Consider the following 12,942-nt stretch of genomic DNA (forward strand, 5'->3'; position numbering starts at 1 on the left):
GGACTCACATACTTTGGACATGCTATCAGGAAGGAGCAGTCCCTGGAGAAGACCAACAGGCTTGGTAAAGCAGAAGAAGAAGGACTAGCCTGTCCATTTCTGCGGGATTAGCCACTGAGCACCTTGTGGACAGCAGCCGTAGAGAGTGGCCAATGAAGAGCCTGGCGTCCAGCGAGATTGACTGACCCTGTGAATGCAACCATGGTCTCAAACACAGCCACGACTCTGCGGGGGGCAGAGGACCCGTCCGTGGTTTGCTTTGCTGTACACGGGCTCACTAGGAGCCGAACTAACCTGGCGGCAACTAGAAACAACAACAACAACAAACAACAGCGCCTGCCCCATGGTCAGTGCTCAATAAATGGCTCACGTCATTCTTACCTGCCCGGGTCGACCCCAGCTAGAAGGGCTTGGTCTCCAGGGCTAGCAAACTCCCACGGCTTCTCATGACACTCTTTGCTGACCCTAAAGTCTCTCCATGCCACATGACAGGGTGGTTGGGTCTCTTCTCCGTGAGCCAGAGAAGTCAGCCTGAGCCTTAGAAGATTCGAGACACGGGAGAGAACGATATTCCGTTCCAAAGCACATCTCCTCCATTAAAAGTCAGCTTGTAGAAGGTGTTGATTCAGAGAGCGATGTTTATGATCTAGTGGAACGTGGCAATGATAGCTGCATGGTTCTAATAAAACAGTGTGGGTGTGCGATGGGTGTCTATTTATAGAAAAAAGACTGGTTAGGGATAAAATGCGGCATTATTAGTATTTCTCCTGAAAGAAGATGGGATTCCGATGGCTCGTTGTGAGTTGGTCCTTTCTGGTCCATTAAGATGCCTGTTGCCATGGATGCCATCAAGTTGGTTCTGATTCAGCCACCCCACATGCAACAGAATGAAACACTGTCCGTCCGTCCGGCACCAGCCTCACAATCGTCGTTACATTTGAGCCCGTTGTTGCAGCCATTGTGTCCTTCCATCTTGTCCAGGGCCTTGCTCATTTTCACTGCCACTCCGCTTGACCAAGCATGGTGTCCTTCTCCAGGGACGGGTCTCTCCTGACCACATGTCCCAGGTAGGTGAGACAAAGTCTCCCCATCCTTGCCCCTGAGGAGCATTCTGGCTGTACGTCCTCCCGGACAGATGTGTTTGTTCTTTTGGCAATCCGTGGTACTTCCAATAGTCTTCTCCAGTACCACAATTCAAGCGCATTGATTCTTCCGTGGTCTTCCTTATTCAAGGGAAACGTGAATAGGAAGCAGTGGAAAATACCGTGGTTTGTGTCAGGCGCACTCCGGTCCTCCAAGTGACATCCTTGCTTTCCAACTCTTACAGAGGTCTGGTGCAGCAGATGGACCCCCAGAGCTGCAATGTTTGATCTCTGACGGCTGCTTCCATGAGCTCTGATTGTGGATCCAAGCACGGTGAAATCCCTGACAAGTTCACCCTTTTCTCCGTTTACCTACGGTTAACCCTATGGATGCAGACACACACACACATGCATGCATGTGATCTAGATGGCACATTACACGTATCTGCCAAAGCTATAAATCCATTATCATCCAGCTGATTCTGACTCACCGCCACCCGACAGGACAGAGCACAACCGCCCCCCAGGGTTTCCAGGGCTGGGCTGTCTATGGAGGCAGACGACGGCCTCATCTTTCTCCGGTGGAGGAGTTGGTGGGTTTGAACCCTCGCCTTTCACAGTACTTTCAACCACGGTGCCCCCAGGGCTCAGTATGGCACTGTGTGCCAGGGAGCTTCGGAAAATTTGTGGGAAATGGCATTAAGAGATAATATACTTTTTCCATGATCTTTTGGAAGTCTCTCTCTTGCGCGCGCGCGCGTGTGTGTGTGTGTGTGTGTGTGTGTGTGTGTGAAACAGAGAGAGAGAGACTGCTTTTATCTACGGAGCCCAGAATTCTTCTGAGGAAGATGCTCTGAGGGCTGCAGCGAGAGGAGAGCTGGGTGAGCCGGGGCGGCACAGGCCCAGCAGCCAGGGGGAGTTTCCGGGGTGAAGGAGCAGAAGGCAAGGCCGTTTGCAGGGAATGGGTTATGTGCCATTTGAAGCGATTGCTACTTCCCCATATGGCCCTTCCCCTTGCTTCGATTGACCCCACCCGCCCCATCTTTGGGACACTGGGGCATCGTGCTCTGGGTAGGGTGTTGGGGCAATGGAGCTTCCTGTGTGCCTCAGGGTGGTGGGGACAGACGGGAGCAGTGACCACATGCCAGGCAGCCGTGCCAGAGGCAACCCGAGCTTCTGCACCAGGGACCCCCCACCCCAGTGCCAGGTGCCAGGTGGCCTCCTGCTGCACAATGAGGTCCCAGGCGGGGTCCAGCCCCATGGAGGGGACGCCCCATGACACTGGGTGGCGTTTGTCCTTGCCTGCTCTACAAGGGTGAGCACGTGTTCCTTGGGGAGCTGAACTGAATTGGATGGCAAAGAGCAGTTTCTTGCTCTCCAGGGGGAACAGGGCGGGGTCAGCACTCCAGTCTGGCAAAGACCAAGGCTCCCTGAGCTCATGGGCCGTGGCCACTCCTCAGATAATGATGAGGACGAGCTCCATGCTGATGACACCTGGTTGGAGTAACCAGGCTCCTGCCCCGTGTCCCCACCTGTGATGGTCCCAACACACAACAATGTGGGGGTGCTGCTGGGGTGGGGGTGGGAGTCGGGGTCGGGGATGTACATGGCGGATGAAACACACACACCCCCACCCCCGCGCTGGCGCTGCGTTAAGATGTAGGACAGTGCCTCCCCCTGTCCTCTTTTGTCCTCTCTGTTGTTAGCGGGCTGTTGTTTATGCAAGACAAACAGGAAGAGGTTGACCAACTGGGAAGAGGAACAGTCAGATGGAGAAACTTCCCTTATTCCCCATGAACTGGTGGGTGGCTGAATCCCTCATTCCAGAAAAGGAGGGGGCAGCCAGGGAGGGACCTCACACTCGGGGAGTGCCAGCAGGGCCGGGTGGGGGGGCCCCACACACCTGCATAATGCTTCATAATCATGTCTCCAGAGTCTGACTTATTGTCCCACTTTACAGACAAAGAACTTGAGGCACAGGGAGGTCATATAGCCAGTGCACGACAGAGCCAGTGCTTTGGGCCTGGCGCCAGGGCTGGGTGAACCCCCAGGCCCTCTCGCAGGCCTTCGAGGGAAGGGGGCACCCCGGCCCAACTCACCGTGTAAATGGATTCCGATGGAGGCTGCTTGGACCTGCTGGCTGGTTGCTTCCCTCCAACCTGCATCTGTTTCTGTGGGGAAGGGGTCACCGCTGTGAGGCCCGGGGGACAAGCCGTTCTGCTGCTGCCCTCCTTCCCCCAGAGACCCCTCCGTGGGAGAGGGTGACGGATGGCCACCAGTCACACAGACACTAACCAAAACCAAAACATCAAACTCACTACCATCGGGTCACTTCTGACTCATGGCGACCCTATAGGACCGGGTGCAACTGCCCCTGTGCGTTTCCGAGATTGCGCCCGTCGCTTGTCTTTCCCCCATGGCGTGGCTGGTGGTTTTGAGCTGCGCATTAGCAGCCTAGTGCGTACACACTGCACCCCGGAGCTCCCAGACAGCCACCTGTCTCTCCAAACCTCCAGAGAAGCATGGCCCAGGCCTCTGAAACCTTTTATTAAACTCCTCGCTGGCCTGGGGACTCGGGAAATGACAAAGGCCCGCACAGGCTTCACCTTCGGGCAGCGGCTGGCTCAGGGAAGCCTAGTGGTAGCCATGGTACCAGCTGGCAGGCTCTGGGCCACAGAGCTGTCTGCTGCAGGTGAGCTTCCAGCAGGTGCCTGCAAGGCCGGGCTCCCTGGTCTGCTCGTCCACTCATCGCCTCTGTGACCCGGAGCAGCCCCACTGCCCTCTCTGAGTCTTCTCGGTGAGACTGTGCGAGGGACCACTGAGGACTCAAGGGCTAGGGCTTGGCCCCGGGGGGCCCTTCAACAGCCCTGAGTCAACAGCACACCCTGGTCAGGCCCCCTCATTACCTGGGCTGTGTGGAGAGCTGGCTGCTGTCCCTGCCCTCCTGGCGACTTTACTGAAGGGTGACAGGGAGGGGACACCTCCCTGCAGGAAAGGATGTTTGGGGGTACATTCACAAGAAGGAGAGCAGGGAGTTCCAGGCAGAGGGAACAGCATGGGCAAAAGGCCTGGAAGTCTTGAGGAATGGGAAGGGGGTCTTGGGGTAGGGAGAGGTGGCCCTGCCCTGCATGGATGCTTTTAGCAGAGGTGCCAGGCTGCAGGCGCTAATGGTGGCCCTGAGGCAGGGCGAAGGGGTAGGAGCCTGCCGGCAGCAATGCAGCCGCCTCCTTCCCAGGCAGAGGGAGGCGGGCCTGGCCTCCCCGCTCCTCCCAGGCCCCACACTGCCATCAGTGGAGCAACAGCAGCCTCCTCGCAGGGCAGAAGCTAATTAAAAACCCTGGCCGCCTGCCAACCCCCAGCCCATTTACTCCGGGATTAGCTCTGGAGAGCTACTTAACTCGCAGACAGGAGCCAGCGCCACCCCCAGCCCCGAAATCATAATGGCTCTGGAGCCGGGGGCTCTGTTGGCAGCGCCAGGTGCAGCTTGAGTGGGAGCACCCTACCTGCCTTCTCTCCCGCTACCCCCATTCCCCCCAGGGAACGCGCCAGAGGTGCCCTCAGGGCACCTCCGTGCCACACAGGGGGAAGCGGAGGCACAGAGAGGGCAGGCAACTTGCCCTAGGGCACACAGCCAGGAAGTGGCAAGGGCAGGCCTTGCTGTCCCCAGGCCTGAGGGGACATTCACCCACTTCCTGACACAGAGCCACCTGAGCAAGGTCCCTCCCTCCCACCTCGGTCTCTGTGTTCGTGACACTTGATGCCTGGCAAGGCGGGGTGGCAATGGCAGTTGGGGTGCACCAGTGGGGAGACGCCCCTCCCCAGGTGTGTATACCTGTGGGGTGAGCAGGGGTGGGCCAGCAAAGAACTAGACCCACTCCGTGCCTCTTGCTTGCTGCTCGACCTTGAGCACATCACGACCTCTCTGAGCCTCCCTGTGAATTGGGAAGTCTCCCTCAGAGACTGCCAGTGTGGCACGGCCGAGACCTCGCATGTGTGGCCTGGGACACAATGGCTTCTTTCCTTCCAGGCTGGGCAGGTGTGTGTGTGTTGGGGCGGGTTTGCTGGAACTGGCACACAGGAGCCTGTGCCCCCAGCATCTGCTCAGCGCAGCCCGGAAAGGCTGGGGAGCCCTGGTTTCTTAGACCAAGATCAAAAGGGATCTGGTGACAAGAAGAGAAAGGATGCAGTCCCAGCATCGGGGAGCCACATGGAGGGTACAGGGGGGATGCCACCAGCCCTCCCCCCTGGGGGGGGCGGGGAAGGGCCACGAGGAGCAGGTGAGTGGGGCGGCTCATCTGGTGCAGGTGTGGATGGGTCCTTGCCTCACCAGGGCCCATCAGACCTGCTACAGGGAGGGAGGCTGGCAGCCCCTCTGCCCCTTTGGCATGTCCTAAGGAGCAGCGGGGATGGGCAGAGACAGCAGTGCTGGTGAGATGCATACCTTCTTCCAGAGCAGCAGAGCAGTGCCCAGGACACTGAGCACAGCCAGGAGGCCAGTGAAACTCAACAGCAGGAGCCGCTGGGAGGTCCTCGGGGGCTCCCGGTAGCCTGAGTCTGGAAGGAGGAGCCCGAAGGAGAGGAGTCAGTTATCCAAGACAAGCTGCGGGCACCACCCACCCACCCAAAGGCCTACACCCTCTCGGACCCAGGACCCTGTTGACAGCAATCCCTTGTAAGACCCCCACCTGGCCAGCCCTGAAACCCCTCTCCACTCATGCTCCTTTCCATGCCTGCTTTGGCGACAGCTCTTTTGTTTATGGCCTTGATTCTCGACAGCATTACTTCTGGAGTGAACTCAGTTCTGCTCCAAGCCTGGGGAAGTAATGTCACCTCTTGGAGCCCCCTCCTCCCGTTTGTGAAATGGTGATTATAAGGATCTACTGCAGTGAGGTGGGTAGGGATGTAGTGCAGGCTGAAGGAGGTGGCAGAAGTTATGCTTATACTGGGTCAAGCAGGTGGCTAGCCTGCATCAGGCTAAGTGAAGGGCACCGTTTTCCTCCTTCCTCTCAGTCATCCATCCATCTATTTATCCATCTACCTATTTATCCACCATCCATCTATTCACCCACCATCCATCCATCCATCCATCCATCTATTCATCCATCCATCCATCCATCCATCTACTGACCATCTATCCATTCATCCACCATCCATCTATGCACCCACCAGCTATCCATCCATCAATTCGCCATCTACTGACCATCCATCCATCTATCCATTCATTCATTTATCCATCTACCCATTCATCTATTCATCCTCCATCTAGCCATCCATCCATCCATCCATCCATCCATCCATCCACCCATCTATCCAGTCACCCATCTACTGACCATCCACCCATCTATCCACCATTCAGCCATCCATCTACCCATCTATCCATTCATCCATCTACCCATTCATCCGCCATCCATCCATCCACTCACCAGCTATCCATCCATTTAGCCATCCATCCATTTCTCAAATATTTGCCAGATCAAATCATATACCAGGCACATCAATGTCTGCAACTTATTGGGCACTTCTGATCACCAGATTTAATTTTATCCCATAAAATCCTCTGACAGGCAGGATATTGCCAAGAAGATCAGGCCCAAGGCCACACCCTGGGAAGCAGGATGACCAGGTTTGTGGGATTCTGCAGCCCCCAGCTCCCTCCTGAGGGAGTGACAAAGGCAGGCCAGAGAGTCATGACTTCAGTGGCAGGCCTGTAGTTGACATCTAGGGTCATCTCTCCTTCGAGGCTATGGTGAAGAACAGGAAGATGCACATGGGCACTCACACCCATGTGCTCACGTTGTGCTCACATGATGCTGAGACCCATGGGGCCAAGTGACCTGCCTCAAGTGGCCTGCCAGAGGATGCCAGAAGCAAATCCACACCCCACACCCTGTCCGTTCTTCATAAGCTGGGTGCTTCTGGCTCCTCTGTTCTGCTTTAGGCCCCTCACCCTACAGGGAGCCACGGAACAAACCTTACCTCGGACCAGGATGAAGGTGCCATTGCCAACTTTGATGTCCTTTGGCCACTGGACTGAGCAGTAGTAGGTGCCGGTGGCAGACGCCTCCAGTAGCAGGACGGTGATCCGGCATTCCACGGTGTGGGTCTGGTTCTCTCTGCCCTGGCTGGGTTGGCAGTCAGAATGCTTCTTGGGGCTCCTCTGGCTCTGGCGGTCCATGTGGAAGTAGCTAACGTTGAAGCTCTTGTACCTTGGGGTGTATGGGTAGGTGATTTTGCAGCCAAAGGAAATGGCCTTGTTGGTCAGGGTGACCATGATGGGGGGGCCAGTGTGGACCACTGACTGTCCTCCTGCAATGGAAGGAAGGAGCAGGGTCACCGGTCAGTGCCAGGGGCTGTGTCCAGCTCCCTGCTTCCCATGCACCTGTCCAGCTCCCTGCTTCCCATGCACCTGTGGGAGCCTGTGCTGCACCGAGTACCCGGCACACACAGGTCCACATTCCCTGACGGTCACGCAGGAACTGGCAGGAGCCCATGCAGCAGAGAAGCGGTGTCTGAAGCACCAGGAGGCCCAGCCAACCTTGCTTCCACCTCACCCTTGCCCGCCTCTGGGAAGGAGCTGCAATCCTGCCTGAGATTGGAGACCACGAAACTCACCCTCACGGAGCACAACGTTAGAGATTGAACTGTGCCCATTGGCCCCAACCCTGGTGTCCTAGTGGTGATGCATTGGCCTGCTAACCAGAAGGTAAGCAGTTCGAAACCACCAGCTGCTCTTCCAGAGGATGATGAGGCTGTCTGCTCCTGTAAAGATCTCGAGTCTTAGAAACCCACAGGGGCAGTTCTACCCCATCCTATAGGATCACTAGGACTCTGAATTGTCTTAGGGTACAAAAGAGACCCCCATCTCAAGTAGAACTTAAGGAGAACATTTATCACATCTTATGAGAGACAAAGACAACATGAAAACGTAGACACAACATCCGGATGAGGGAGGCCATTAGCACAAGGTCAAGACGGCGTCCGAGAGCTCATAGCCACACAAGTGCTTACACATCAGGCATGGGACACAAGGAAGCTGTCACAAAGTCCTGCAGTCCATCACAGTGACAGCTGGGACGACAGGAGAAGAAACCGGACCATGATTGGGACGCGTACATTATGTTAGAGAGAAGGGCTCACAAAATTGGCCCAGGGCCTTCCTCCCAGGGCAGTCTGGGTGAGATTGATGGGGCATGACTTAACACCGCGCCACCTCTCTACTGTCCCCGTACAGTGATCTCCATCCAGGACAAACCCAGACAGGCCCCTCAGAGACTGCCCCTCCCTGAGTAGACTAGAGAGGGGTGGAGGTAATCCTCTCTCAAGGTATTCTGCCGCAGGGCAGGCTTATCTAGACCCTTGGTTCGTGAGGCGTCATCTGTGCGGGGACCCTGCAAATGGGCTTGGGGTTGTCACTGTCATCCATCACCTTTTGCAAAATAGGTGCTCAGAATTTAAGCTCTGATACGGAATCCACTGGAGGGCAGTGAGTTTGACTTGATTCCAATTATGTGTGGAGTCCTAACCTCTCTTCCTAAGGCCGAGGAGCCTGGTGGCACAGTGGTTAAGCACTTGACCACTGACCATGAGGCCTGTGATGGGAACCCACCCGTCGGGCTGCGTGAGAAAGGCCTGGAGATCCGGTCCCGGGACGAACAGGCTAGAGCGTGAGTTCTGTGTGTCACGTGGGACGGTGATGAGTCCGAGGCGCCGACAACTGCTCAGGGATGTAATCCCAGCTGGCCGCTGTTCCCTTGAGATGAGGGCGTGTCCTAAACCTGATCCCTCTGAGCCTCAAAAAAGTCACACCACTGGCTACAGAAGCTGAAAGAGATCAGGACCTTCCCCCAAAGCCAATAGAGAGAGGGAGAGAGAGAGACATTCCCCCAGAGCCAAAAAAGAGAGAGCCAACAGAGCAACAGAGGATTTTCCCCCAGAGAGAGATGGAGACAGAGTCGGAGACAGAGTCAGAGACAGACAGACAGATTTCCCCAGAGCAGACACAGAAGGAGAGCCTTTCTCCAGAGTCCAGAGAGAGAGAACCTTTCCCTGGTGCAGGGCCCGCGGGTTCACACTCCTAGCCTTCTGCCGGCAAGAAGCGATCAAGGGCTGCTCTGCCAAGCCCTTCACGAGGGCTCTTCAGGAGCTGGAGACACCCAGGCAGGACAACCCCGTGGAAGGTGCTCCGGGCAAAGGAAGGGGGCAGGCAGCAGAACCTGGCGGCGGCGGCAAAGGGAATCGGGCCTGCCATCCCTGTGAAAGTCGTCACAGGAGAAAAACCCGTCCCCAAGTGCGACCACAGAGAGGGTCTGTCAGGCTCTAAGAGCAGGGACACAGCTCTGACGGGCAGTTCCTCCCGCAGGCAGAGGGCTCCACACAGCTGCTGCGCAGCTTTCTGCAGGAGCTACCCGGGCCTGGCACCCCCTGGGGGTGCACCGCCACTCCTCCACCTAGCGCGTGCACACACACAGACACACCCACCCCCACACACATATACACACACACCCATACACACATATACACCCATACACCCATACTCACCCCCCATACACACATGTACACCCATACACACACACCCATACACACATATACACCCATACACACACATGCACCCACACCCACATACACACACATATACACACACATACACCCATACATACATGTACACCCATACACCCATACACACACACACATATACACCCATACACCCATACACACACATGCACCCACACCCACATACACACATACACCCATACACACACACATCCATACACACATATACACCCATACACCCACATGCACCCACACTCACACACACATATACACACATACACCCATACACACACACCCATACACACATATACACCCATACACACATATACAAACATACACCCATACACACATGCACCCACATACACATACACACATATACCCATACACACACATACACACATATACACCCATACACCCATATACACCCATACACACACACCCATACACCCATACAAACACACACACATATACACACATACACCCATATACACACACCCCATATACACATATATACCATACACCTATACACACACATGCACCCACACACACATACAAACATACACCCATACACAAACACACACCCATACATACACACACGCACACACCCCATACACACACATGCACCCATACAAACATACACACATACATACACACACATATACACACACGCACACATACACACATATACACATATACACACATACACATACACACATACATACATACACACACAGCGGGCGGCAGCGCTGCCCACATGGGCCTCCAGACGCTGCAGCCCCCTCAGAGGTGTGTCGTCTCTGGGCCACTCCAGCAGTCACTGCCCCGTGGCCTTCTCTCTTCCCGGCTCTCCAGAACCTTCCTTCTCCAGCAGCCAAATAGCAGACAGCTCCAAATTGAGGTCGGCAGCGAGCAGCCACGAACATGCAGGCCGAGTTGTTAATCGGGAGAAGATCATGCGAGATGCTCCGAGGGAGCAGCAAGATTTATTTTGTTGGGGACATCAGGCGTGGGGGGGAGGGGTTTCCCACGGGGTTGGCGCGAAGCCAGGCTGGGCTCTTGCTGCATCTACTGAGCTCCGTGCGCCTGCAGCTGAACTCCAGGAAGGAAACCCAAGGGACCGGGAAGACTGAGGCTGGGACCAGATGGTTCAGGCCGAGCTGTTACTGTGAGTTCCCTGGGGAGCCACTGAGGAGCCCTGGTAGTGCTGTGGGCGACATGTCTGGCTGCTAACTGTAGGGCCGGGGGTTCAAACACACTGGCCGCTCCCAGGGAGAAAGACAGACAGGACTGCCTGCTTTTGTAAGGACTTACAGCCTTGGAAACCCTCTGGGGCAGTTCAACTCTGTCCTATAAGGTTGCCAGGAAGTGGAATAGACTCTCTATAGCAGTAGGTGTGAGGGTGAGTTAAACCACTAGAGAAGGACCCCTCCCTCCCTCAGAGAACTTAAGGGGTTAGGAGTTCCAGGGAATCAACTGTCCGCAGGTGGACACAGGGGACACAGGGGACCAGGCCATTTTATGTCTTTGCACTTGGCATGGGTGCGCTTTTCGCTGTCTTTAAACAATGACGACATACTGGGGACGTGGCTCCAGGAGAACTGGGGACACGCCCACCATGTTCTCCTTTACCCAGAGCCCCATCCACAGCCCTTCATGGCAAACCACTCCCACTCCCCACCCCGCTGCCCTGCTCCTTGCCCCCTACAGCCCATCTCCTCAGGGTCCCCAGTTCCACCCTCCTTTGGCTAAGCCCCCTTTCACGTTTCCGGCCCGATTCTCTGCCGAGACGCCTCATGCAGGCCTGCGACAGGGGGAGAGGGTTGTTCCCTGATCCTCTCCTCTCTACCTGGGATAGCTTCCTCTACCTCCTCACCTGGCCGGTGTAGCAACCAAACCAAACCTACTGGCGATTCCTGGCAACCACACACGTAGGCTCCGTGGGGTCTCCCTGTCGGTAATCTCTAGAGAAAGCGATCACCAGTCCTGTTTTCGGAGGTGCTGCTGCGTGTGAATGACCAAGTTAGAACTAGATCATCGCAAACCAAAGGAGAATGGATGCATTTGAACTGTGGGAAGCACCATGCACTGCCGACAGGACAAACCAATCTGTCTGGGAAGAAGTAAGGCCAGAGCGCTCCTTAGAGGCATGGAGGGCAATGCTTTGGCTTACATTCCTGGGACATCGCGCTGGGTAAGCTGCAGGGGCAGCAGTAAAGCGGAAGCCCCTCCGTTAGATGGATTGGCACAGTGGCTGCAACAATGGCATAGGGCAATGGTGAGGATGGCACAGGACCGGGCAGTGTTTCTATTGTGCACAGGGACGCCGCTATGGGTCAGAATCCATTCGATGGCACCTAGCAACAATAATCACAAACCGTTTGAAGTTCATAGTAGCCAGTCACAAACCATTTATAGCTAGTAATAACCAATCACAAACCATTTGTAGTCCGTAGTGGCCAATCATAAGCCATACGTAGTTAGTGGTGGCCGATCACAAACCGTTTGTGCCACCCTGGCCAATCCCTACTCATTCTTGCATCCTTCACCACATGCCTTTGGTCTTCCTGGCGAGCCTGAAAGGCAGCGAGTGGGTGTCCTTGGGGTTTGCTGGCGGGGGTCAGGAAATGAATGGGACCTGGCCAGGGTCACTTGGCCTCGCCAGGGCCTGCAGAGCCCGTCCACATACGCTGGAGCCACTTGGTTCTCCTCTAGGGAGCGGCCAGCACCCAGGGCCGGGCTGGGAAGGACACGGTGTCAGTTCGACAGTCACTGTTCAGCTTGTTCTGGTGAGAAGACACCCATGTGCATCCTGTTCAAACACCCTTCTGGAGACATCCATAAAAACAGACATCTACTGTTCTGTATTCATGCGGGGCTGGTGTCATTCAAATGCATGGTGGAGAGGGGGTGATGGGGCAGGGGGCGGGGTGTGTGTGTCTGCAGAGCACGCCTTTCAGGCCTTCCTCCCAGCTAACTGCTGTCTTGGCAACATGATGGCTCAGCTGCAGGACCCCTGGTGCAGTGGGAACACGGATGCAGGACTGGCAGTGTGGCCAACGGCCTCCACGGCTCCTTCCTTTTGAGGGGCCTGGACCACAGCAGCTACTTTTCTGGGACCTGTGATTCTGAGGGGACCCTTGGAGGTGCAGGTTGTTGGGGAGTGTCCCAGCTTCAAATTCCTTGCTGGTTCATAGTGAGTTCTACGCAGTGATCATCTGCGTCTCAAACACTGGGCTTGTTATCAGCAGCTCTTATCAGCTGGCCCTAACCCATGGTGAGGCCATGCCATGGCCTGGACTGTACCCAGGGC

At 55.8% G+C, this 12,942-nt stretch overlaps 1 protein-coding gene across 2 annotated transcripts in view; it reads right to left on the reverse strand.

Moving 5' to 3' along the window:
* Positions 1-12,942, reverse strand: part of NFAM1 (NFAT activating protein with ITAM motif 1) — a 171,150-nt gene that overhangs the window by 12,901 nt on the left and 145,307 nt on the right. For both annotated transcript variants that reach the window (XM_045292811.1, XM_004700695.3), the window contains 3 exons: positions 7,059-7,388; positions 5,524-5,636; positions 3,182-3,253 (listed from right to left, as the gene is read on the reverse strand). In XM_045292811.1, the coding sequence (XP_045148746.1) occupies positions 3,182-3,253; positions 5,524-5,636; positions 7,059-7,353 (480 nt within the window). In that variant the 5' untranslated portion in view covers positions 7,354-7,388. The remainder of the gene's footprint in view (positions 1-3,181; positions 3,254-5,523; positions 5,637-7,058; positions 7,389-12,942) is intronic.

Source organism: Echinops telfairi, unplaced genomic scaffold (genome assembly GCF_000313985.2).
Source record: "Echinops telfairi isolate 266 unplaced genomic scaffold, ASM31398v2 ScPeMD7_2;HRSCAF=8, whole genome shotgun sequence".
Taxonomy (NCBI): domain Eukaryota; kingdom Metazoa; phylum Chordata; class Mammalia; order Afrosoricida; family Tenrecidae; genus Echinops; species Echinops telfairi.